Source organism: Cucumis melo, chromosome 4, assembly GCF_025177605.1.
Source record: "Cucumis melo cultivar AY chromosome 4, USDA_Cmelo_AY_1.0, whole genome shotgun sequence".
Classification (NCBI taxonomy): domain Eukaryota; kingdom Viridiplantae; phylum Streptophyta; class Magnoliopsida; order Cucurbitales; family Cucurbitaceae; genus Cucumis; species Cucumis melo.
Window position 1 is genome coordinate 28482396 of NC_066860.1, and position 26246 is coordinate 28508641.

Consider the following 26246-nt stretch of genomic DNA (forward strand, 5'->3'; position numbering starts at 1 on the left):
TTAAAGATATATGTACGATCGTTTATATTAGTGTGATACACATAAACGATCACTTGATATTATTCACCTGAACGTTTAGGAAATCGCTTAATATTCTTTTAGAGATCAGTGTGGTTTCTCTAAACGATCGCTTAATATTTTTTTTGTTTACTAAGAATATCGTTTAGACTTTACTAAACGATTGCTTAAAGATATATGCACGATCGTTTACATTAGTGTGATACATATAAACGATCGCTTAATATTCTTCACCTGAACGTTTAGGAAATCGGTTAATATTCTTTTAGATGTCAGTGTGGTTTCTCTAAACGATCGCTTAATAAATGTTATGATTATTAAGAATATCGTTTAGACTTTACTAAACGATCGCTTAAAGATATATGCACGATCGTTTATATTAGTTGGTGGAAAAAACAAAGCAAGAGACATGCAACAGCAGAATATAAAGGATCATGCTTTACTCTATATGCATCTTAATAATTTAGAAGTTAACATACATCTATCATGCGATGAACCTAAACGAAGAGAGAGGAAGGTAAACGATAAACTTACCTTTGTAGTTCTCAACTTCTTCTTTGATCCAAAAACTTCTTATTTGATCAAAAACTTATTCTCTTCCTGAAAATCACGAGCAAAGACAACCACCAGGCTGACCTACTATGATCAGGACTAAGAACGGAGTTGTGGGACTCGGTTATGCGAAGAGAATTTTGGAGAGAGATGGAGTCAATCGTTTAGGTGTTTTCCAGAGCAAAAATTATCTCTCTACTTTTATCATTCGATAATAAGAAATTTTATATGAAATTTACATGCAAATTGCATGTAAATTATTTCACATCTTATCAACACTTAATTAAATCATTAACTCTTTAATGAAATTAGTGGTCTTCGATTCATAATTGGCTGCCACAATTCCCATTAACATTAATTAATAAAGTGATTAGTCAAAGGGGCATTTTGGTCATTTGACCAACTTAAGTCAAAGTCAAACTTTGACTTGTCTTAGTCAAAGTCAACTTTTTGACTTTTTTATTAATTTTCTCGTCTTGACTAATTCTAACCTTCTGAGTATGAATCCGTATTCATTTTTCTAAAATTCAAATCATATTTGAAAATAAATCCGGTCAAAGTTCAAAATCAACATGTTGACTTTTTGACCGTTTTTCTAAACTTTTCAAGCTTTTAAATATGAATTTATATTCATATTTATTTAAATCATATTTAAACACAAAACTTAAATTTATTTATACCGGCTTATATCTTATATATTTGTTAGTTTTTCTCTCTTATCTTTATTCGAACAATTCAAATTACTTAAACGTACTTTTTCTTAGTTGAATCCATATGAGCTAGTAGGGGAAACCTAATGGACCTATAGATCGTGAGCTCCAACGATCCGAGATTAACTAGCTAAACTCTTTTAGACCAAAGTTAATCGACATTCGTTAACTAAAGAGACATTCCACTAAAGACTCTTAGCTGCACTCCCCTCACTATAGATATATTTCTGTCCACCTGATATAATCATAATGGGTAAGTCGATTCTTCACAGGTTGTTCGTATTCTTGGCTGGGTCAAAATACCGTTTTACCCCCGAGATTACATATTGCTCCTTAAGACCCATTGATCCACTATTGAACAATTGGTTTAAGGTCCAACCTATAAACTTGAATCCTTCTCGGGCCAATGAGAAGGTGGGGCCCTTTGTTCAAGACTTGGATTCAGTCCTTAAGAGAACAACCTATCTACCATCTCATAAGTGGGTAGGAGCGAATTCCATCTTGCACCCTATGTCCCTAGCTATCCACTCGATCTTACCCCTGAAATGGGAGGCTTATTGGGCCAGCGATGTTGAGCTGCCCTCATCTATGTAGATCTAAGGATACTACCGAATGAACAAAAGTTTATAGTTAGCACAAAATTAATATCAAGTTACCTAGGCCATCATAAATGAAATAGTCAGTTTTATAGTTTACGGTGTTATAACTAAAAGTAACTACTTCGTGGTTCTAGTCTTATGTAAACCATTTACATAGGATGCCCCCACTCCCATGTCTCTACATAAACGATTCAGGATTACATCGTTTGTACTGACTACGGAGCGGGCCGCATCCATAGTGTTTATCCAGAATAAGGCGTCCAACCTTATTCATACACTAAACCATTTGGGCTATTAACTTGAACTTACTCTATGTTTATGTCTCCACATAAAGTTCAAGTATATATGACAAACTAGTAAATAGTCTCGGGACCTTAAAGATTATTGGTTTTAAGATTTAGTATTCAATAATAAATTTTATTGAATCAATTAATAAAGTATGAGTTTTAGGACACAAATTCCAAGACTAGTGTGATACATATAAACGATCGCTTAATATTATTCACCTGAATGTTTAGGAAATCGCTTATTAGTGTGGTTTCTATAAACGATCGCTTAATATTTTTTAAGTTTATTATGAAGATCGTTTAGACTTTACTAAACGATCGCTTAAAGATATATGCACAATCGTTTACATTAGTGTGATACATATAAACAACCCAACCGCAATCTAGTTGGAAACTAAATTTGGGTTATTTGGGTTGCAAACCCAACCAACCCGAAAATATGGGTTGGGTTGAAATGTCTTCCAACCCAACTCGATTACACCCCTAATCGTAAAAGATAGATTTTTTTATTGGTTTTTTGATGAAAGGTAAATAGTTTATTTTTTATTTATTAAATAATTATAATTTTTAAATAAATGTTTTCACTGTAATTATCTTTTTAATCGCCATCCATTTAAAAATAAATTCGAAATTGTATGGTAATTATTTTTTATTGTTTTTTTTTATTTTTATCTTACTTATAAAATTGAAACTATTTATAAAATATAAGGAAAAAATTTGATATATTAGTACAAAAGATTAAAAAAATGTAAAGAGTGAAGGCATGGAATTGTATTTAAAAAGACTTAATGATAATTTTACCATTAAACCAACTATTAATATTTGATGTTATTTCAATATATATGTATATATATATACACACACACATACATATATATTATGTTATAAATAGTATAAGAGTAATAGTTGGGAATCTTGAGTAGAGATGTTCATTGGGCCCCACCTCGAACGTGGTGGGAATCCCCAATTAGATAGGGAATGGGGAGCAAGAGTGGGGAAAAAATTTTTCCTGTTGGCAACACGAGACCAAAGACGGGGAATACATTCCTCGACCCTAACCCGGCCCTAGACCCATCCTGATGTCTCACTCACTCCGAACATAAATATAATTAATATAAATAAATATATATATATATATATATATATAAATACATTATTTATTTATTTACTTATTTAATAATATGTAAAAGAGTTAAACAAAAAATGCAATTTTCATAAATATAACAAACTATTTCGGCGCGTGTAACAAATCCCTTTCTTATTCTCCTCCAACTCTTTTTTTTACGTCGTTTAGATTTGGTTGATTTATTTCTTTCGTCTTTTTTCTTTTTTTATGTCGATCGTGTAACCAAATTAAATGATAGAATTAAAAAAGTAAATCGTTTAGATTTGGCTATCCAAACCTAAACGAACAAATCTAAATGATCGAGTACCAAACAATAATCAAATCTAAACAATCATGTACCAAATATATTACGTTGACAAGACATTTTTGGTATTTTCACAGTGTAAATATTTTGCCGATTTGTTATATTTTTTAAAAGACGTCTTTAAATATCTATTTTTATATTCTTACTTTCCTTTTTTTTCTCTATTTCATTTCTTTATTTTTTTTCTCCTAATTTCATTTCTATGTTGTAAACTTTTCTTAAAAATGTATATGTATATGTTGTGTCTTGACTTGTGATTTGTAAACTTTTTTTAAAAAAATATGTTGTTGTGTCTTAAAAAATATAATGTAATTGGAGGATTCTTATAATACTTACGGATTGATCTTTGATCTTTTTGTTTTGTATGGAATATTGGATTTTATTGATGGATTTCTAAATCTATCTTCTAATAGTTGAATTTTTATTTTTATCAACGACAAGAAGTTGACATTTTGAATTGTTTTAAATAAGAAAATTGATAATATTCTATCGAAAATAAAACAACATTGGATTCAAGTAAATGTTGATTGGAAAATGAGATTAAACTTAAAAAAAACGATGAATATTTTTCGCGGGGAATCCCCATCCCGTTCCCCACGAAGAAATTGGTGGGATGGGGAATGGGATAGGGGGACGAAGACAAGGATGAGTAGTGGCATCCCCGGCTCCGCCCCACTCCGTGGACATCTCTAGGTTTGAGCCTTAAACCTATACTAATAAATTCACTTGTGGATTGAGATAATTATATCCATACATATGTTTGCTGTTGCTTTTTTTTCCTATAAGTTAGAATTAGTTTGTTTAAAAACAAAACAGCTCAATTAACTTAGTGATCTTCCAATGAAAATATATTATTTTCTTTTGCCTATTTTTAGTTAATGTTAACAATTATTTACTTTTTAGATTGACCAATATTTGAATAAAATTTCCTAATAGACCCATCCATTCAAATGAATTGAAACATAAAATTGATTCCTTTTTTTAACTATATCCCTATCCATGTCTTCAATTTTCCCTTCTTTGACCCGTGACTAACAATATGATATTCATATATAGTTTTACGATTTTAACAAGCGAAATGATAATTAATTTGAAAAAAAAAAACTTGATCCAAATCAAAATAAAAATGATATATATTGATTTTGTTGGAAGAAAAGACCCGAACATGAGAAGAGAAAGTAGAGAGTAGATGCGTTATATATTCAATTATATGTTTCAAAAATCACACTAATAACCGTTTATTGGTTTACAAATTATATAATCTGTTGACAAAGAAATTTCAGCTAATTACTAGTTGTCACGTCGTCGGTTTAAAGTTACTTAGAAATTTAGACGTGTTCTTAAATTGAAATTAAAAACGAGAAAGTTGGCTAATCAAATAATGTCAACTTTTTCAATCAAATTTAAATAAATTTGATTGAAAACGGATTAACCTAAATCTCGAGGGTTTTTTTTAAGTACAATGGGGTAGGGATTTGAATTTGATATAATTTTGATCTTTAGTATTACAATTGAATTCAAATCATTAATGACATTATGATTTTGTATACAATATAAAATTTTCACAAACTCACGAGAAAAACTATATCCGCGTAAATTAAATATTAAAATATATAACTTTGAACTTAAAAATATTTGTTATTATTGAGAGTGAAACACTTCATATAAATGTGTATAGCTGCCTAATCAGAAAAATATTAAATCAAAGAAATTAAATTTATCAATTTGGAAGAAGATTTGTTTTACAATTGGTAAATGAAAATATTTAATTATAATTATTATCTTATCTCAATAAAATACAATTTAATTATTTTGAAATTATTTAATAATCAATTTATTTTTAGTTTTAAAAATAATTATGCTTGATATGCGATTCCAACCTATTTTTCTATCGTAGATACCATATTTTGGCCATTTATTTTTACATTTACTTTATTTTATTACTTTATTTTTATTAAATTAAATTGATTTGAATTTGAATTTATTTTTTTTAAAAAAAAAAAAAAAAGGAAAAGATAACAGTAATTAAATTTCATATCTTTTTCCTGTTTTATCTCAACCACTTCCAATCCTACGATTTTCCCCTCTCCACGATTCTTCCCACTATCACAAACAGAGAAAAAAAAGAGAAAGAGAGATTTCTTGATTACTAAAAAGAGAGATCAGTTAAAAGGGAAAAGCAAAAAAAAATTATTCAGCCAAGGTAAGTTTTTTTTTTATTGTTCTTCCATTCTTTAGATTTAATTGTTTTAATTCGTTTTGATTTTATTCCTTCGTCAAATGAGTCTATTTCTCATTAGTGTCTGTTTTCTATTGTTCAATTTTTTTTAAAATTATGGCTCTTTAGGTTAAACCAATTGAATATCAATAGAATAGTGTTACATCAAATTTGCCACTGTGTTTAATTTTGTTAGGAATACTATCACATCAAATCTGCTCGTGCTACATCAAATTCCCTAGGCTTTAAATTTGATTTAAAGTAAGCAAACATTATATATTTCTAATATAGTATATATTTCTATCATAGTATGTTTGATATTGATTGATTAGATTGGTTGAATGGCAGAGCACTTATTTCAGCACTGTATATTATTTACTTTCCAAATATTATTTCTCAAACATTATATATTTCTAATATAGTATATTATTTCCAATATTTTATTTTTGAATATGTAGATATTATCTCCAACTTTTATTATTTGGCTACATATATTGTTGGTTGTATTATTTGTCATATTTGCCAACTATTTTATACCGTATTATTTGTCATATTTGCCAACTATTTTATACCGTATTATTTGTCATATTTGCCAACTATTTTATACCGTATTATTTGTCATATTTGCCAACTATTTTATACCGTATTATTTTTGAGAAAGAGTAATGTTCATTTATGGTTAAAATTTCATAAATACATAAATTTCTCAAATTTTAAAGGTTAATACAATTATTTTTAAACAAAGTATATCTAACAATTTTATATTTTAGAATGGGACTGAGTAGTGTTTTATTTAGAATTCATTAATTCTTTAGATACATGAAATTTTCCATTAAAGGCCTATGATGGAGATCAAAATATCAAAGTTTGATATTTTAATATTATTGAGGTAAATAAAAAAAATATTTTTAAATAAAAATTAAATTCTATTTTTCTAATGGCTCTCATGCCACCCATATAATCATCAATTCAGACTTAGTTTTTTTTAGTTATGAATTAATAATCATGGGACATTTAAAAAATATCAAACAAAAAACTTTGTTTTGTGAATCTCGTTAATTTAGTTTAAAAGATAAATTTTGGTAATCATTTTTATGGGTGTTGTAGGGTGCTAATACCTTCCCTACACACAACTTGACTCCCGAACCTTAAATCTGAATTTACGTAGATCAATTTTTTTGTGGTGACCAATCACACCTTAATATGATTGGTGGCGACTCCAAATCTTTTAAATATTAAAGATTAAATGATGGGGGATGTCGGTCGCTCCGCGTCGCGATCACGTTGCGACATCTATATATATGTATATTTTTAATTTTAGAAATAACTTAAATTTTGTTGAGAGACTTTGAAAAAATGAAAACAAAATCGTTTCTAAAAACTAAGAAAAAAACGTGCTATTCTTTTTTTTTTAAAAAATGGAATTCAATAAGAACTACAAATAATCCAAAATACAATCCTCAAGCCAAGCATGGGCAAATCAATAAGGCACTAAAGGGCTACACATAAATCTCCTAAGAAGGGAATATTCACAAATAATAATAATAATAATAATAATAATAACAACAAACAGTCCTATGACTATCAAAATTAACTACCTCACGTTGAGCACGAGCACCAACTAAAACTACCTGAGCAGACACAACAAAAGCGTTATCTCTTAGAGTATATAATATATCTTAGACAAATCCATCTAACATCAGAAAGAGTTTTAACAAGTTTAGAATAGTCAAACTTAAAAAAAGAAGGGGAGGGGTGAATCACCAACACACAAATCTGAAAATGAAGTTAGAAAGACACTTTATCGTAACAAAAGCTTTCAGGTCTTTAATGATCCAATGAATGGATCACCTCACATTCGACAAGAACCAAATAATTAGTGGAATCCTAAATAATAAATGAACACAACATAGTCTTTGATTTAAATTGATATAACCCTCTTAAAATTTAGTAGTATAATTTGATATGTTTTCTAATTACAATTGAACAAAGGGTATCTACAGTCAGGGTTCATCTTTTATAGTATATATACTTGTGGTTCAATTCGATTTTGGTTTTGTTTTTTCAATAAAAAACCAACATGAGAACCTATAATTTTTTGTTTTCTCCAAATACAAAACCAAGTCGTCCACTTATATACTAAAATATCAAATCGTAGGATGAGGTAGGAATTGATGGAAAAAACATCAAGAGACATGTTACAGCGAAATAGTAAGGATCATCTTTACTCTATATGCATCTAAACAATTTAGAAGTTGACATGTATGTGCTACGCGATGGACCTAAACGAAGAGCATAAGAGGTAAATGATGAACTTACCTTTTATAGTTTTGAACTCATTCTTCGATCCAAAGCTTCTTATTTGCCTGAATATCACGAGCAAGGACAACCACTAAGTTGACCGACTAAGCTCATGACCAAGAATGAAGTTGTGGGACTCAGTTTTATGAAGTAAAACTTAGAGAGAAAGGAATGAGGTATATCATTTAGGTGTTTTTTTCAGCAAAACATCATCCTTTCTCATTCTGCAATGAGAAGTTTACATATGAAATTTTACATGCAAATTATTTCATACATTTTCAACACCTAATTAATCCATTAACCCTTAATAGAATTAGTGGCTTTTATTTCACAATAGGCTACCACATTGCCCATTAACTTTTAATTAATTAAGTAATTAGTTAAAAGCGCATTTTGGTCATTGGACCAATTAAGTCAAAGTCAAACTTTGACTTTTCATAGTCAAAAGTCAACTTTTTGACTTTTTTATTATTTTTTCCGTCTTGACTAATTCTAACCTTCTGAATATGAATCTGCATTCATTTTTCTATAATTCAAATCATATTTGAATATAAATCCGATCAAAGTTTTGTTTCTCAAAATTAAAAGTCAACAAGTTGACTTTTACAACTTTGATCGTTTCAAAACTTTCCAAGCTTCTAAATATGAATCTATATTCATATTTATTTAAATCATATTTAAACACAAAACTTAAAGTTTATATCTGCCGACTTATGTCATATATATTTATCGGTTTCTCTCACTTTTCTTAATTCGAACAATTCGAATTACTTCAACATATTGTTCTTAGTTGAATCCATATGAGCTAGTAGGGGAACCTAATGGGCTTATAGATCATGGGTTCCAACGATTTGAGATTAATTGGCTAAACTCTTTTAGACCAAGCTTAATCAACATTTGTTAACATTCGTTAACTAAAGAGTCATTCCACTAAAGACTCTTAGTTGCACTCCCCTCACTATAGATATATTTATGTTCACCTGATATAACCATTATGAGTAAGTTGATCCTTCATAGGTTGTTCGTAATCTTGGCTGGGTCAAAATATCGTTCTACCCCCGAGATTACATCTTACTCCTTAAGACCCACTGATCCACTGATCCACTTTTGAACAATTGGTTTAAGGTTCAACCTATAAACTTGAATCCTTCTCGGGCCAATGAGAAGGTCGAGCCCCTTGTTCAAGACTTGGATTCAGTTCTTAAGGGAACAACCTATCTACTATCCCAGAAATGAGTAGGAGTGAATTTCGTCTTGCACCTTATGTCCCTAGCTATCCACTTGGTCTTATCCCTGAAATGGGAGGCTTATTGGGCCAGCGATGATGAGTTGTCCTCACCTATGCAAATCTAAGGATACTACCGAATGAACAAAAGTTCATAGTTAGCTTAGGATTAATATCAAGTTACCTAGATCATCATAATTGAAATAGTCAGTTTATAGTTTACGATGTTATAACAAAAAGTGACTATTTCGTAGTTCCGGTCTTATGCAAACCATTTACATAGGATACCCCTACTCCCATGTCTCCACATGTACGATTCAGGATTACATCGTTTGTACTAACTACAGAGCGGGTTGCATCCATAGCGTTTGTGTAAAATAAGGCGCCCAACCTTATTCATATACTATAGACTATTTGGGCTATTAGCTTGAACTTAATCCATGTTTATGTCTCTACATAAAGTTCAAGTGAATTTGACAAACTCAGTAAAATAGCCTCGGGACCTTAACTTATTGGTTTTAAAATTATAACATTCAATAATAAAATTTATTGAATCAAATAACAAAGTACGAGTTTTATGACACAAATTCCAACAGGAATGACATTCTCAACACCGTCCAACTCCCATTTAAAAAATGTTGTGTTGACGTTTTTGCCCAAAACGTTATGTATGACTTTTATTGTCAAAGAAATATTTTGAACATGACAATGCTGAGTCCATAAACGTCATACGTGGACAACAGTTTGTTGTCACAAAGTACATATTATGACAATTTTACACTATCGGTTAAATACACATCTTATGACAATTTGTTAAATGTCAATCGAATGATTATAGTAAACCTTTTTTTTTCTTAAATCAAGGCTTTTCCATTCCATTTTTTTTCGATGTTTTGCACATTTATTTAATCAAACAATCAAATTCTAATCCAAATTTCAAATACCATACAAGATTTAAGATTTTAATTTTTTTTCTTAGTTTTGAAAACTTAGCCCTTCCTTTAGAAATTTTGATAAAAAGTAGATAACATGAATAACAAACCAACAAGTTTATAGGTGAGATAGAGGTTCCTAAACCCAATTTTCGAAAAAAAAAAAAACTAAATAAGAAGTCAAACATATAAAAACCAAATCTAACTATCTTGTTTGATTTCTTTAGAATTATCCTTGGATTATCCTTGTAACTTTTTGGTATGATTTTTACCTAACCAATTAAAAACACATTTGAATTCCAAAGTCAAATTTAGAATATGAAAGTGAACTTTAAGAAACTAGTTTGTTAGTTTTAAATTTTAGTTTGATTTTCACAAGAATTTTTAGAACTATGAGACAAGAAAATTACATAGGTGAGTCGTTTTTTATTTATTACTATTTTAGAGATGAGAATGTGATGATTTAAACATTTGACTTTAAGGTCATTTTTCCAATCGATAGGAGAAATTAGTTCACGACAGAAGGTTATTTATAAAACTACAGTAAAAAAAAGAAAAAGAGACGGTTATCAAATCGAGATTTTAACTTTTCGTTGCTACTTATATTGGTGATAGTTACTTTCAATAATTAGCTTAAAAAAGATCTCATAATTAGTCTTTTAACGACAACAATTTATTGCAAACAACAAAGTTTACTGACAATTATAAACTATCATAATTGTCTATAAATGTCACTGTCAAGTATATAGTTGAATCAAGATTTTGACATTTACGTATTAGAACAAGTATGACCGAGGGTGAAAAATGTCAATAGAATATATGCATTAACATTTATGCAATGTCATAAAAACGTTATGTATGAGTTTTTATTGACAATGTCAATAACATGAGCAGAGTAATGTATTAAGTCAACAAATGCCATATATCACAACATATTACAAAAGTACATTTTCAGACAACACAAAAAGTTTATATCAACACACTTTTACATTGTCAATGAAATACATCTCATCGTAGCCTATCTAGAGTGTGTTTGGAATACACTTTCGAGTGTTTAATTTAAAAAATTTGGAGTATTTGCTAACAACTAAGAATAGCTTTAACAACTTTTATAGAAAAAAAAAAGGGCTTGAATATATATGAGTTTTTTTTGTAAGTCAATCTAAATGATCCATAATTGTTAAATAAATTATTACAACAATTATTTTTAGTTTTTGAAAATGAAGTCAATTTTTGTCTCAACGTTTTACAATGGTTTGGATCTTTTTTGAGTAAAAGAGTTTAATCCTTGACCAAATCCAAAAAATAAAAAACAAGTTTTAAAAACTAATTTTTTAGTTTTCAAAATTTAATTTGATTTTTGAAAACCAGGATAAAAAGTAAATAACAAATCAACATTGAAGTAGATTATCTAATAATTTTATTTTTAAGAATTACAATTGGTTCATAAAAATAATTTAAGTCCAATTATCAACAAAAGCTCAACTTTGTATATATCTGAAAAATGTATCAGCCTAATTTTTAAAACTAAAAACCTAAAAGAAAAAGAAAAAGTATCAAATATGTTACTAAATCTTCAAGGAGAAAACATTTTATCACTCTGATTTGAAAGCACATGTAGTTTTATGTAATAACAACAATCTCAATCTTAAACAAAACCTTAGTGAGGAACCAAGAAGGCAAGATTCTGAAAATGATCAACGACATGTGGCGTTGCCATCTATGAATTTAAATTAATATAACAGACACATGCATATATAATTATATAATTATATAATTATATATAATATATAAGACATACAATATAATAATAAATAATAGTAATAATATTAAGAAAATAATAATTATTATATTAAAAAATATGAATGAATAAGTTACATTACATTGGGGCAGTTCCCACCGACACTCTTAGGGGCAATTTGTGAGAATGGGTCCTTTTAGATATAAACCTTGGAATGGGCAATGAAAATCCAACGCTATTAATTAATCAAATTCAATCTGCTTTTGCCTTTCCCTAAAACCCCCCCTTTTTTTTTATATCTCAAATTCCATCTCATCCCAACATTTTAGTTTTGACCTCAAATCTTCAAAGTTATTTTACACCTTCCATCCACCAATAATTTAATTCTTGTAGTTGCGACAAAGGATAGATGCCTTGGCTTGGTTTCTACTTTAGCTTAGTATGACGATCTTCCTCCACAATCGTGCCTTAGGCATAGTCATGATCTTATTGGTTAAATTGAGATCTTTGTTATCTATACAATATAAGTAAACAATAACGCTACGAGACTTTGATTATATCATAACATAATCTAAAAAGTGACATTGACCTAAAATGATTGCATTTTTAAAAAATAATTTATGAAAGTGAACATGAAATGTCACACTGTCTAATAATTTAAGAGTTGTTTGAGGTGTTAAGTCATGTTATGAAATCTGAAATTAATATATTTGTGGAGTTAGTAAATTTTTATTTAAGGTACATAAATATTTAGGACAGAATTAGGAAATACGTGCTTACAAAGTTCAAATATTAAATTAGTGGTATGTGGTATAGTTTTTTGTAATAAGGTATGATTTTCATGGAGTTATGTTTGTTTGTTTAACCCTCCTATTGCACACATATCTTTTAATTTTCTATAAATTTTTAGAACTCGATTGAGATGTCAACCTAAAATCTTTACATATATTTTACAATTTTTCATATAACCAAATTATAATATATTTTCACATTAATGAAATTTACAAGCGTAATTTTATGCATATTTTCTTTTAGAAAAAATAAGCTATTAGATGATCAGAACCTTTTGTGACATATTGATTTATCCATTACGATTTATTAAGCATGTAAATTGGTGTTAGAAATGGAACAAAATCCTACATTAACTAAATAATTAACTAAATAATAGAAGGATGATGGTGAATATATATAAAAAAATAACCCAAACCAATTTTAGATTGCCTAAAAAAAGCTTTTCAAAAAATAATTTCCATTTTATAATTAAAAAGCTACTTAAAATAAAAACAAAAATATGTTTTGTCATGTTCTCGTAAAAGTGTTTTATACCCGAGTTTGATTGATTTATCTATAGTCTTTCATTATATATAAAATAGAAAGTTTACATACGGGTAAAATCAATTATTTTAAGTTAAAATATCATTTTGATTCATGTAATTTAAAAATTGTTAAATTTTAGTCTTTGTACTTTCAAATGGTCAAGTAAAGTCTTTATATTTTATTAAATCTTAAATTTAATTTTTCAAAATTAGTTTTTATTGAAATCGAAGAAATAATTACAGTAATTTAATTAAAAAAAAAGAAAAAATATGTAAAAATATTTTTAAAATTTACAGTGACAAATATTAATAAAATAAATAATATATAAATATAAATTAAATTTAAGATTTATTTAAAATTAAAAAAAGGTATGTAGTAATAAACACAAGGTTATATTAATAATACAATAATCGGTATTTGTGTTGACCAAAAATATTTTATTGCTTCTCTTCTAGTAATTGAAATCTTATTTATTCGTATTCTATTTGGTGTACATCTGTCTCTCTATAATAACAATGTTGTCGAAATTCATCATAAAAGTGAAGCCATTTTAAGTAGGAGACAATTATACGCTTGCCAGTGCATGTGGAGTTGTTGAATCATAGCTACATAGATCTCAAACAACCAAATCCAACTATTTATTTATCGTTTTATTTCATATTTAGTATGACCATAGGTGAAAGTCCATAAACTTTAGTAAATATTTAATAAGTCTTTAGTTTAATTCTTCTAGAACCTTTAAACTTGTCTATTAAATATTTGGAGGTCGTTTGAGGAGTTAGAATGCAATCATAATTCCTCAAAATTGAAGAGTGTTGGAATGCCAATGAAATGAATGGTGGAATGAAAACGGAGTTGTGAAGCATGAAAGTTATGGAAATAGGGTTAAATTAACCTTTGTTGGAATTGATCAATTAGTTTAATATATTACAAATTGACTCAAAATGTTCAATCAAAACATGAGTTTTGGATTACGTTACATTACAAATCCATATTCCAAGTGTTCAAATGTCCCCTTGATGTCTAAATGTCCCTATATTATAGCCCAATTGTAGCGTTTAAAAGATGAAACTTAACTATAAAAAGAGTAAAACAAGTTGAGATATAAATGAAATCGTGTTGCCTAGGAAGAGGGAGATAGAATATAATGTACCCTTTTGATGTTGTTTATTTCAAATTTAAAAACAATTGATTTAATTCATTCATTTCTAGTAATTAGCATGAAAAAGGTACAAAATTATTTGTTGTCATTTGTTGGTGTAAACATCACTCATATTTTCTCGTAAGGATTCTTATAAATATAAGGAGCCGTTCGGGACAAGGGATGGATTATGGGAGGTTAGGATTACGATAAACATGGTGTTATAATAAACCTAGGATTATGATAAAATGTGTTTGCGAGAATCGTCATGGAGGAAGTGTTACGATAAAATGTGTTTGGAAGAAAAGTTATGTGGGTAAGGTTATGTTATAATAAAATGTGTTTTGGGGAAAGATTATGCAGGTGGTGTTATGAAATTTGTTTATATATATATGTATGTATATAAATTCATATTATAAATCTAATACACAAATTTTGTATATTTAATTTAACAAATCTTCGTAGTTTTTGTAAAACAATTTTTCTTAATTTCTTTAAATACGGCATTCATTTTCAACATTTTTCTAGTAATCGTTATGTGCGAATAAATTCTTTTTAAAATCATATTCTAAATCCAATGCACTAAATCGTTATAGTTTTCGTAAAACAATTTGCCTTAATTTATTTAACTACAATGTTCATTTTCAACATTTTTTAAATATACCTTGTGTTTCAATAAATTAGTTTTTATGAATGTGACACGCAACCCGTAAACATGCAAATAAGTGCAAATAACAACTGAAAATACGAAGTACCGAAAATAAAAAATAACAATCAACGCTTTTACCAACTTTTCTAGTGAAAAATTATCCTGAATCTTATTTTAAATTTCTCTCCAATTTATTTTAGTTTACTTTTAAAATTTTAATTTTAATTTTAATTCTTTTTAATGGTCATTTATATACTTTCAAAATATTTATTTTAGTCATTTTGCAACAATTGTTGGTTAAAAAATTTATGAACCTACCGTCTTTATAACAAAAGATTTGTTATGTTAATTTAACCAAGCTTAATTTAATGATATTATGAAAGTAGGAAAGTATAGACAAATCGCCTCTAAATAATAGGTTTGTTGAATTTACACCCCACCAATTTTTAATTTAATCAAATAGTCCTTATGGTTTTCTAATTGTTATAATCAATTTATGGTAGTTTTTTAAAATTTTACCATTTTTCTTATTGAATTGACATTCCTTACATATTTAAGCTAATTAATAAAAAGCAATGAGGTTGAGATTGATATCAAAATTTTAATTTTACAAATATATTGATATGAATTCAAACATAGTGTTAATTAAAGGTAATTAAATTAAAATTTTAATTGTATAATCACAATAAATTATTCAATTCAAGAGTAAAAGAATAAATTAAAATTTTAATAATGTAATTATACCAAATTTATACTTGAAAAACAAGTTGTGTTTTTAAAATAAAAAGATTAAAATCAACAAAACTCATAAATATAAAAATTATAAATGAGGAAAAAAATGGATCAAAGAAAAGTTGAGGAAGAGTTGAGAAAGAATCGAAAAAGGTTGTAAGGATAAAACTAGGATTATGATAAACCCTTCCCAAACAAGAGTTGGAATTGTCAAACTCACTCATTTATAACCCTTCTTCAAAATATGTCCTAAAGGTTGAAAAAAAGGAAAAAGATTGAAAAAGAAAACAAAAACGTGATTTCCTATTTACCTAGAAATTGGCCAAATGTTTGTCTATAAAGAAACAATGTCTCATTTCAATCACGTTAAATAAGGAAATACAATATTCATTGCCATATAAAGAATGGGTCAAATCCCAATTGAAGTGTATGATTATCAATAAAATATAAATAATGTAAAAACAAAGTATACCTATGGTTGATAATCATATTTAAGATGGCATATAATATTTGTTACCGACTAAAAAGTGGAGGGTGAATAATCATGTATATTCTTTTAAATTTATTTTTGAATGTTTGTTGAGCTCGACCAACATGTGAGGATTAGAAGATTCGAATCCTAACCTTAGTAACAACATGCTTTAATCAATAAAACTACGTTGAATAGCAACTTTATATTAGATCAATGATAAACAAATAAGCAAACAACCGTAGAAAGATTTTCGAAAAATAACAAGTTCGAACCTTGTGTTGTTACCCTTTTTAGTAGTTATTGACATGTATTTATTTTAAAATTTTTGTACTCTACTTCTTTTGTTATATTTATGTGATCAAAGTTCACTTAGTTCAACAATGAATGATATGTGTTAGCAATCAAGATATCTACAATACATTTTTTCAAATACAATAGGAGTTGAGAGATTCGAACCATAAATCTTATGATTATTAATACATCATATGTCTTAGTTGAATTATGATCACTTTATCGTATAATTAAAATCTTTCTACATCTCGAATTTGGTTGGAAAGTTCGAAATGTAATGGATTTATAATGGATTGTAATCTCGACCCAATTTTTTACCCTATTAATATTCCTTATTGCATTCATTTATTTTCTACTTGTTCGTGATCTTATTTTGATGCCGATGATCTTATTTTGATGCCGATATTAACACCTTCATTGAATAGTAATTACATTCCCACCTCTCAAACAAACATTATCGTGCTATTATTAATGCTATGAGAGGGGGAATTAATGTTGGATATGTCAAAATATGGTAAAAGAAAGGATAAGGAAAAAGTGGCAAAGTGAGAAAATTAGGGAGAAATGAAGGGAGAGGATCGGAATCCAGAAATATAGGAAGAGGAACAGTAAATTGATTTCCATGGGCGAAGGCGGGGTCACCATCACGTGCACTCCCTCTCACTTTGCCGGCCAAATCTCCGTTTCTACTACTTCTTCTTCTTCTATATTTCAATTTCCCGTCACTGCCACTCTCTCGCCGGTTATTAAACTCTCTCTTTCGTTTCTCAACTTTCTCCATTTCCACTCCCATCACTAGCGCCAACTTCCTCTCTTGATCGCCATTACCCACTTCACCCTTTTCGCCATTTTTCTCTGGGTACCTCTCAAACTACTTCCTTTCCTCTTCTTCTTCTTTTTTTTTCATCTGGGTTTTTGTTTGTTTTTATCTTTGAGGCCTCGAGTCTGATTTCAAGTTGAAATTGTAATGTGGAGTTGGTATTGTACTGATTGTTATTCTTGATGGGTTCATGGTCCAGATCTTGCCCCTTTTTTGTTTTGAATTGAGGTTTCTTGTTGTTTTGAATTTTGGGGCTCTGGATCTTCTTTGTTTTCTGTTCTACTGGCTAGTTTGTGAGTTTAGGTTTCTTATTTTAGTGGGAGGAGTTGCTGATTTTCTCTATGGTTTGTTCTTACTTCAACCTCGGATTATGATTATAGGCGATTGCTGTAATTATATAGTTTTGCATCTGTATGGATTTTGATGAATGAGATGGGATGGTGAATTCGTGAGAGGGATTGTGTGGGTAAGGAGAGATATCTTTCGGATGTGGGCAGAGCACTTTCGATTGCGTCTGGGAGTTGCTATGCTAGAACGATTTTGATGGCCGATCAAGTGATTCAGTGATGTCTAAAGATTTGGCGTTTTTCTAATTTAGTGAATTTGATTTGTTTTTTTTTTTGAAAGATGCATTTTTCTTAAGTTGAAGCTATGAGCTTTGTTGCACAGGGAGTTCCATGTTTGATCTTCTAAGGATTTGTCCATGTCCCTTTGGGCTGGTGTTACAGAACTTTTTAGGTTCTATTGCTAATGAAAATGTTGTTTAATGGAGGAATAGTATTTTCGACTGTAGAAGAGGTCATTGAGATCGAAGATTTGAAATGCCAAATGTTTTGGCGAGAGAATATGATATATTTTTTTAGATTGCATAAACTCGAAAATATGGATGAAGGCTTGTATTTGGACATAACTACATATATTAGAACAATTAAGGCGGCTATTGTATGCTGGATCCTCATTGGTTTTTCCTAAATGTGGATTTCATACAATTTTTCTTTTTCCTTAGGTTGCGAACATTTCCGTCTATTATTATATATTGCTTCTGATGGTTGTGATGCTCTATTGATATTTTTTTCTTTTGCTGTGAATAATCTCAATAGCCATGTCAGAGAAAGCTCTTAAACCAGTTAGCACAGTTCCTGGACTGGAAGGGAGCAATGAAAGCTCATGTAAAGGGGATCTTAGTAAACATGGAATGGGGACTGCTAATGGGAATGTTGAAGAGTTGAAAAATAAAGGCTCTGCTTCTATCAGACCTCAAGTAAATGGTGAAAATAGTAATCCTGGTGCTGAGGTTGGTAGTTCAGAAGTAGAATATATTGAATCTGAGAATTTGACCGATTTAGAAGATGTTTCATCGAGCCTTAAGGTATTAATATCACTAGATTTTCCAGTGGATGTTTTTATTTCTCAGTTAACTGAAGTTTAATAGCTGTGGTTGATTGTCATTGATAATGCTTACTCAGTTTTATGATATACCGTACTTGGATAACATCTTTACTTGTTTTAAAACTTCAGACGCTCTTAGCTGGATTGGAATCAAAAGATTGGGTTTTGGTTTGTGGAGCACTGAACAATACAAGACGGCTAGCAATATATCACAGGGAAGATATGCTTGATATGCTGTAAGTTGTCAACTGTGACTCGATTGATTTGGGTTAACTTTCACATCTTCAATGAGTAGTGTAGAGGAAAATCTGCTTTGGAGTTGCTTTCTTTTATCGGTTTAAGACTTATCTTAGGCAATACAATTTTGTGACAGGGGAGATGTGATCTCACTTTTGGTGAAATCAATGAAAAATCCTAGAAGCGCTGTCTGCAAGACTGCACTTATGACATCTGCGGACATTTTCAGCGCTTATAATGACAAAATGATTGAATCATTGGATCCCATTGTAATTTTCACTGTTTGACTTTAAATTTTTGTCCAGTTTCCTTTTTCTTCAGTGGCGATCTTTTTTCTAAGCAGTGAATGCGTGATGTTGCAGCTGGTGCAACTTCTTCTGAAGTCTTCTCAAGACAAACGTTTTGTATGTGAAGCAGCTGAGAAGGCTCTGGTAGCGATGACTAGTTCATTTTCCCCAGAATTATTGTTACCAAAATTGGAACCATATCTTAAGAATAGAAATCCGAGAATTCGAGCCAAGGCTTCAATGTGCTTTTGTCGAAGTGTCCCAAGACTGGTGAGAATTTTGCATCTTCATTTGAAATTCGTTTTATGGAGTTACTAAACCTTGATCATTTCCTTACCTGCGTGGCTTTGTATCCCTTATTAGAAAAAAGTTTCATGGTAGCATCATCTATCCAGTTTTCCCATCATATTTCCATTTCCATTTAGTTTCGGAGTCTCACCCCCAATCTTTTGGTATCTGGAAAAACGAATTTGTCTAGAAATGAAGAAGCTTTTATATTTGTGTTTCGCTCAGATGTTTTACAAATATCTGTTGATAGGGTGTTGAAGGGATAAGAGCATATGGGATTGACAAATTGATTCAAACAGCAGCATCCCAACTCAGTGACCAGCTTCCTGAGTCGAGGGAGGCAGCTCGAATTCTCCTTCTGGAGTTGCAATCTGTGTACGAAAAGTTCCCAAACCTCCCAACGACAATGCCTGAAGATCCAGAAAAGGGTTCTTGGGAAGACTTTTGTCAATCCAAGCTCTCCCCTTTAAGTGCACAAGCTGTCCTTCGCGTCACGAATGTTTCTCGAGAAGGTATTGTCTCAAGTTCTTGACGCTTAATAATGGTGATAATATCGAAACTTCAATATGTGTACTTCCCCCTTGTTCTTGAACCTCTAGCCATGTGAGGAGCTTTAGCGCGGCTAGCATATAGTCCACGATAGCTATCATTCTTTCCCTTTCTTTTGGTTTGCTTGCCAGATTTCATTGTAAATTCTTTGAGAACTTTTGAGGTACTCAAAATACGGTTGAAGCGTGTACTTTTTGCTATTTCTGCCTATAGCTTATAGTAGATGCAATATTCTTTCGGAACCACTTGAAACTCTGAGATTGATGGTGTGAATATTATCAATACAAAAATTGGAAGTTTAGGGAATAAGATATTCTATGCCTATACTTGATTTTCCCCACTATTGATATATTGATATCACTATATTGTTTTGTGCTTGATTGGATTTCATAACTCACCTCTTTGAGCCTCGGTTATGTTACATATAAAATCATCTCTAATATCCATCCATACATCCTCTTTGCTTATTCTAATCTATGAGCTAGTACTCTTTAAATTTGGGCTTATTATTAAACCCACTGCATGTCATTTTTAATCCTTATCCAGGTTTGTTAGCGAAAATATTCATGCAGTGTCACTCATTTTAACATAAAGTATATGAAATCACATTGGTATATATATTTTGCAAGTTTCCTTGAGTTTGCAGGGGCTTTTCAAATATTTGATATGAATTATAAATCATTGAAATCTGCTAGTTGAACCATCACTGTTGATGGGTACATGGTACTAGATTTTTGTATAAAGTCACTCAGGATTGAAATCACAAATTAGAACTGCATATCATTAGTGGTACGTGGATGTGCTGTAATATTAGATCAACATATGCATCATACCACCTCTGAAGTGTGATGGTTTTACAATTATACCTTCTAACTTTCAATTTTAAAAATTGAATCTATATTTATACAAAAACAAAAACAGTGTACATATACACACAATACTTACAGAATATCTAGTCCTATACATTGGGGGGTGATGGTGAAGAATCTATTTCATGTTTGAACTCAAAATCTATTTCATGTTTGAACTCAAAACTCACATTCGAGCATATAATTGACAAATTGGTAGTTTCATATAATAAACATTTGGTTTTGTTTTCTTAAAAAATTGTGGTCATTTCCTTACACTGGTTTTTATCGTTTCATAGAAACATGTGAATTCGTAGTTAAATAATCTTTTGTCAATAACCACTTAATTTTTAAAAATTAGGTATATAAACGTTAGTTTCACTTGTAATTTTCTGTGTTTTATTATCTATTTTCTAATAATATTTTTAAAAATAAAATAATTTCGTCAAATTTTAGAAAATTAGTTATCCTAATTTGATTAGAAATTCAAGTACTTCTTACAGAAAGGAGAAAATCCTAATCGAAATTTTGGGAAAAGATAAGTATAAATTTAAGGAATAAAAGAATGGAATCATTAGACAACATAAAAAGTAAAGAAACCCATATATAAATGTAGAATTTATAGGTTTTAATTTTCAAAGCCTTAAAATCTAAAGCTAGGTAGTTATCCAGATTGTTCGGTTTGTATATATATCTTTTTCGGAAGTTTTTTTCACCAACTTTCTTTTGGATGAAATGGTGTCTAGAAGACAATATTTGTAAATTGGTTTCTGAATAATCTATATACCAAACAATTTCCTTCAAGCTAGGTCCTGTAATAATAAACCATAACCAACATATCCAAAATGAAAAAAGAAAAAAAGAAAGAAAGAGAATTTGGCACTATGATAAAATGTAATTAACACTAGTAATAATCTACAAGTATATCTTTACATGTACTTCTGTTAATTATCTTTTCTAACTACTCTTGTGTTAAGTTTTTTTTCTTATAGTTTTAGTTTAATGAAGAAGTAAACATCTCATCCATCCATAGAAAAATCAGGTTCATCTGGTTTAAACAACTTTGGCATTTTCAAACTTGAAGGTTTGGATGTTTGACCCTTTTGATTAACTCCTCTTCGAGTGTTGGCAGCAAACTTTGAAGCCAAAATTGTTGCCCCTAGATGTTGTGTTTTGTTCATGTAGTCTGCAGAAGACATGTCGTCTTCATCTTCAATGGTGTTGTCACTGTCATCGTCGTAATTTTCTTCTGCTAGCTCGATATCGTATTCGTTATCTTGTTGCATTGAATCTGCATAGGAACTCAAGCTGTCTCTGTATGCTGTTGATCTCTTTGCCAATTTTCTCTTCTGAAGCCTCCTCCAAGCTACTTGAATTAAACAAGCACCCCATGTTCTCCATTGATGGGAATAATACCTAAAGGCATGTTGTAGTTTCTTGCTATGCAGGCGTTTGAATTGTCCGGCAACGAACTTGAGATCCTCAGCTCGAAGAGCAAACGCTTCAACTTCGGTAAGTGCTCTGACGGTTCGAGTAGAAGAAGGCATGTTCAAACTAGAACTTGGCATCAAAGCCCATGTCAATAGTTCTTCACCACAAAAATCACCTGGTTTTAGTGTAATGGAGTTGAAAAAGCCAGATCGACCGCCATTGGTCGTTGAGCTCTCTAGTTGTCCTCTTATAATAAACAACATTTCATTAACTGGATCATCTTCTCGCACAATGTACGTTCCTTGAGTACACAAGGATGAGACGAGACGCTCACATATGGCATCAAGAAGTTGATCATCCATTTGTGAGAAGAAAGGCACCTACAAAACCATAACAATGGAATTGGAGAAAAATACAATGACAAATATAGTAACACAGAAAGAAGGTTAGGATTGAATACACACACGACGAACGAGTGACAAACACAAATGTTGTTGAATCTCACGACGAAGGTCGATAGGTAGTGAACGTAAAATGGATTCTTCATTAACCCCTCTCGTGGCCAGCCATTTATATTGAACGAATCGGCGAACTCGTTCTTGCAAATCTGGTGGTAACTGACGACGTCTCATCCATTCTTCAGTGTCTCTTCTCTTTATCCTCCATTCTTCAAGTCTTACTGTCATGGATTGCAAATATGTCTTCAAAATGGGAAGAGGGGAAGCAGATCAAACCAGTTAGATCAATATATGTTCTCAAAACACCCATCAAACTTGGTTTTAAAAGAAGAAAATGGTCAAAACCTGCATGTTGCCAATGAGTTGTGAAAATAATATCAACCCAAATATGCACGTTGATATGCAAAATAATGTCTCCCCAATGTAAGTTGTTGTATCCAAAGTTTGGCCATATGAACTGTAAATAAACAGTGTATTAGCCTTTCAAAGGATGAGATGTGTAACACCTAAGGGAGAAAATTAGTAAAACTTGCATCATGGACAAGAGAAATATGGCCAAACATAGACGTTCTAGAATTTTGTTAGACCCATGTCCCATAGATATCCCATAGATATCGTATTAAATTACCATTGACTTTAAAAGCTTAAACTTGAAAATAAGTCATTGAATTAAAAAACTTAAGCTTGTACTAAAGACTAACTGCTTTGAAAGCATATGTTTAAACAAATTTGAAGATAACTAACTCATATGTCGTATTTATAAGCAAAGACAAACATCTCTATTGCAAGATAGATATACCTTAAATTTCTGAGGCCCCACCAAAGACAATAAAAGTACTTTGCAAAGAAATGAGAGGAGGCAACATCATTGGTGAAAGCATCTGAGAACATTCCAAACTTGAACTTAATGTTTTCATTCCTTGGATCACATTTGGAAGTAACTTGAGTGACATTAAGCCAATATTGTCTTAAAGTGTCATTCAAACTGGTACAGTCCAAGAAGATGGGAAGGCATGTTAGAACTTGGGAGGCATTTTCCTTTGCACATTCTGATTTCCAACATGAAAACTGTCTCCCTATGGACAACAAATACCATGTAGATCCCAAAACCTGCGAGAGAAGTAACATTAGAGACATTTTTTAATGTTGTAATCTATGAGCGAAACAAAAAACGTATCAATTTTTTTTTTTTGCTTCATCTAACTTTAGCTAACCTCATATAAAATTTGAAGTATTTGACACCACTATTAACTATAGGAACAATTAGTTAAAATATATACCATCGATCAGTAGGTTCGAATCTCTCATCTCATGTTGCTAAACTAAGTTTCTATCGGTCCCAACTACTAATGCAAATAACAAAACATTTATGCATTATGTTTACTACTTAGCCTAAGTATCATTAGATTGTTCTCAAAGGAGCATTAAACGACAAAATTAAAAAAAGCATGATAAGAAGTTGAATGTAGGTTACATGACTAGCAAGCATGTAGAGGATGAGATTGTAGGCAGCACCAGCCCATGCAGTTTTGGCAACAACACCAGTTGTTTTGATGATGCGTTGGTTGAGAGGGAAGATGAGGAACAACCGTGGAACGTATTGAAGAAGAACAAGGAGAGCGATCGTGTTGTTGGCATGATCCACTCTTGAGTTTCTTGTTATTGGAATCACCAACCACATCACTATCTGTTACAAAATAAGATTTGTTAACACGTTTCTTTTTTATTTATTGTTGGGAGAGATATTTGAAGTTCTAATTTATAAAAGAAGTTACTAATGTCTTAATTGTTATGAATAGACCAATTAAGTATGAGTTTATTGCTTTAAACATCTAGATGAACTTTTGTTTTTCCTTCATAGTTTATAGCTATTATATAATCAAAACTCTAATTTTTAGCTACATCGTGAACTTTTTTATTCTTTCTTGAAAATCTGACATGATGTTTTTCTAGTTGGCATATTATATTAGATGATCTTGGATGGTCAATAGTCTACTTTTTGATAATATCTTTTGATATTCTAGGATCTCTTCGGGTAGTTCATTCGCTTTACGGTACAAAATAGATAATTAGTTGGCCATTATTCAAATCTTTTTCTGAAGATTATGAGGCGAGTGTAATAAACATCTCTTTCGAGAATCCTTTTCTTGTTTCGATAATTCATGGTTTAGGTTATGTTTACTAGTTTGTATCGATGCAAAAGAAGACACCCTCTATAAGCATATTATTCTTTCATATTTAGTTTTCAACTAAAAATCTCATTTGTAATCACCCAATAGATATTCGGGTGTCCCTTTATTTCGTTTAATCAACAACATAATTAAATTAAATTTGTAAATTTGTTTCAAATATAAAGAATTGAGGCATACTTGTGGGAGGGGGAGAGTAGCGGCAAGATCAATCACAAAATCAGATTTCAAATAGCGCGTAGCAATGGCTTTGGCATCCATAACCAGCTCTCCTCTTCCAAAAACCCTAGAGCTTGGAGCAACATATGCCGTTCGAAACTTCAACACCATGTGCAACAAGAAGAACAGATCGGTTACCGTTCTGAAGAACGTGATCGCCACTCCCAGATTCACCTCCGAGGTCAGGCATGCCGGCCCTCCCACAGACGACGTGTAGAAATACAGCGGATCGATGAAAAGAGCGATCAGGCATGTCACTAGGAACACGCGGTTCCATTGTGCTACAATGTCGCTATCAGGGTCGAGGATTTGGTAGCGGAGGAGGATGTAATTTGGGTGTTCGTCCGTAGCGGCCGCCGCGCTGGTGGCCGAATCGGAGGACGAGCCGATTAGCTGTCGCCGAAAGGGGCGGAATTTGGACGCCGGCGACTGGATGATTCTATCCATCTTCCATGGCGGATTCCGGGGGTTTTGTCGAGTTCCCCGGCGAGAAATGTGTGTGTGTGCGCGAGATAGAGATAGAGAGAGAGAGATTGAAGGTTGATGGAGAGAGGAGGAAGAGGAAAGAAACGAGAAGTTTAGGAGGAATGGAGATATAATTGGGGTTGGTGCAAGTGACATGGGGGAGGGGCCAAGTGGATGTGTAATAGCCAAGAACATTGATACTTGGCCATGGCGGTTTTCTCTGAAAATTTGCTAAAAATAGGATGTGTTGATGAAGGGTTAGATTGAATTTACTCAAAATTACTGTGATTATTCGCAATTAAACAAATCCTTTTTATATCCTAATTACATTCCTATGTTTGTCATTTTTGTACAATTATAGGAAGGAATTTCTCTTTCTTCAACAGCTGAAGTGGAGGAACAGAGCTTCACTGGTCCAATTTACAGGCTTTCATGGAGGACTGAAAAGGTG

At 30.9% G+C, this 26246-nt stretch overlaps 2 protein-coding genes across 2 annotated transcripts; one reads left to right on the forward strand and one right to left on the reverse strand.

Annotated features, from left to right (window-relative positions):
• Positions 1–17171: 17171 nt before the first annotated feature.
• LOC103487072 (uncharacterized) lies at positions 17172–20494 on the forward strand. Its single transcript, XM_008445273.3, has 6 exons — positions 17172–17474; positions 18536–18804; positions 18954–19060; positions 19198–19330; positions 19424–19618; positions 19887–20494. Exons 2-6 carry the CDS (start codon positions 18538–18540, stop codon positions 20166–20168), a joined length of 984 nt encoding a protein of 327 aa, XP_008443495.1. The 5' UTR covers positions 17172–17474; positions 18536–18537; the 3' UTR covers positions 20169–20494.
• A 1405-nt stretch (positions 20495–21899) lies between these two features.
• On the reverse strand, positions 21900–25990 carry LOC103487070 (cyclic nucleotide-gated ion channel 18). The gene is made up of 6 exons (XM_008445271.3): positions 25292–25990; positions 24397–24609; positions 23722–24032; positions 23268–23379; positions 22929–23165; positions 21900–22844 (listed from the first exon to the last, which is right to left on the reverse strand). The coding sequence occupies exons 1-6, from the start codon at positions 25988–25990 to the stop codon at positions 22053–22055; spliced, it is 2364 nt and encodes a 787-aa protein (XP_008443493.2). The 3' UTR covers positions 21900–22052.
• Between the last annotated feature and the right edge of the window lie 256 nt (positions 25991–26246).

Coding starts and splice junctions, on each gene's coding strand:
- LOC103487072 (XM_008445273.3), top strand. CDS start 18,538: ATGTCAGAGAAAGCTCTTAAACCAGTTAGCACAGTTCCTGGACTGGAA. Junction 18,805..18,953: donor ATGTTTCATCGAGCCTTAAG/GTATTAATATCA, acceptor TTAAAACTTCAG/ACGCTCTTAGCTGGATTGGA. Junction 19,331..19,423: donor TTGAATCATTGGATCCCATT/GTAATTTTCACT, acceptor GTGATGTTGCAG/CTGGTGCAACTTCTTCTGAA.
- LOC103487070 (XM_008445271.3), bottom strand. CDS start 25,990: ATGTTCTTGGCTATTACACATCCACTTGGCCCCTCCCCCATGTCACTT. Junction 23,380..23,721: donor TGGGGCCTCAGAAATTTAAG/GTATATCTATCT, acceptor GTTTATTTACAG/TTCATATGGCCAAACTTTGG. Junction 23,166..23,267: donor AACTCATTGGCAACATGCAG/GTTTTGACCATT, acceptor CCCATTTTGAAG/ACATATTTGCAATCCATGAC.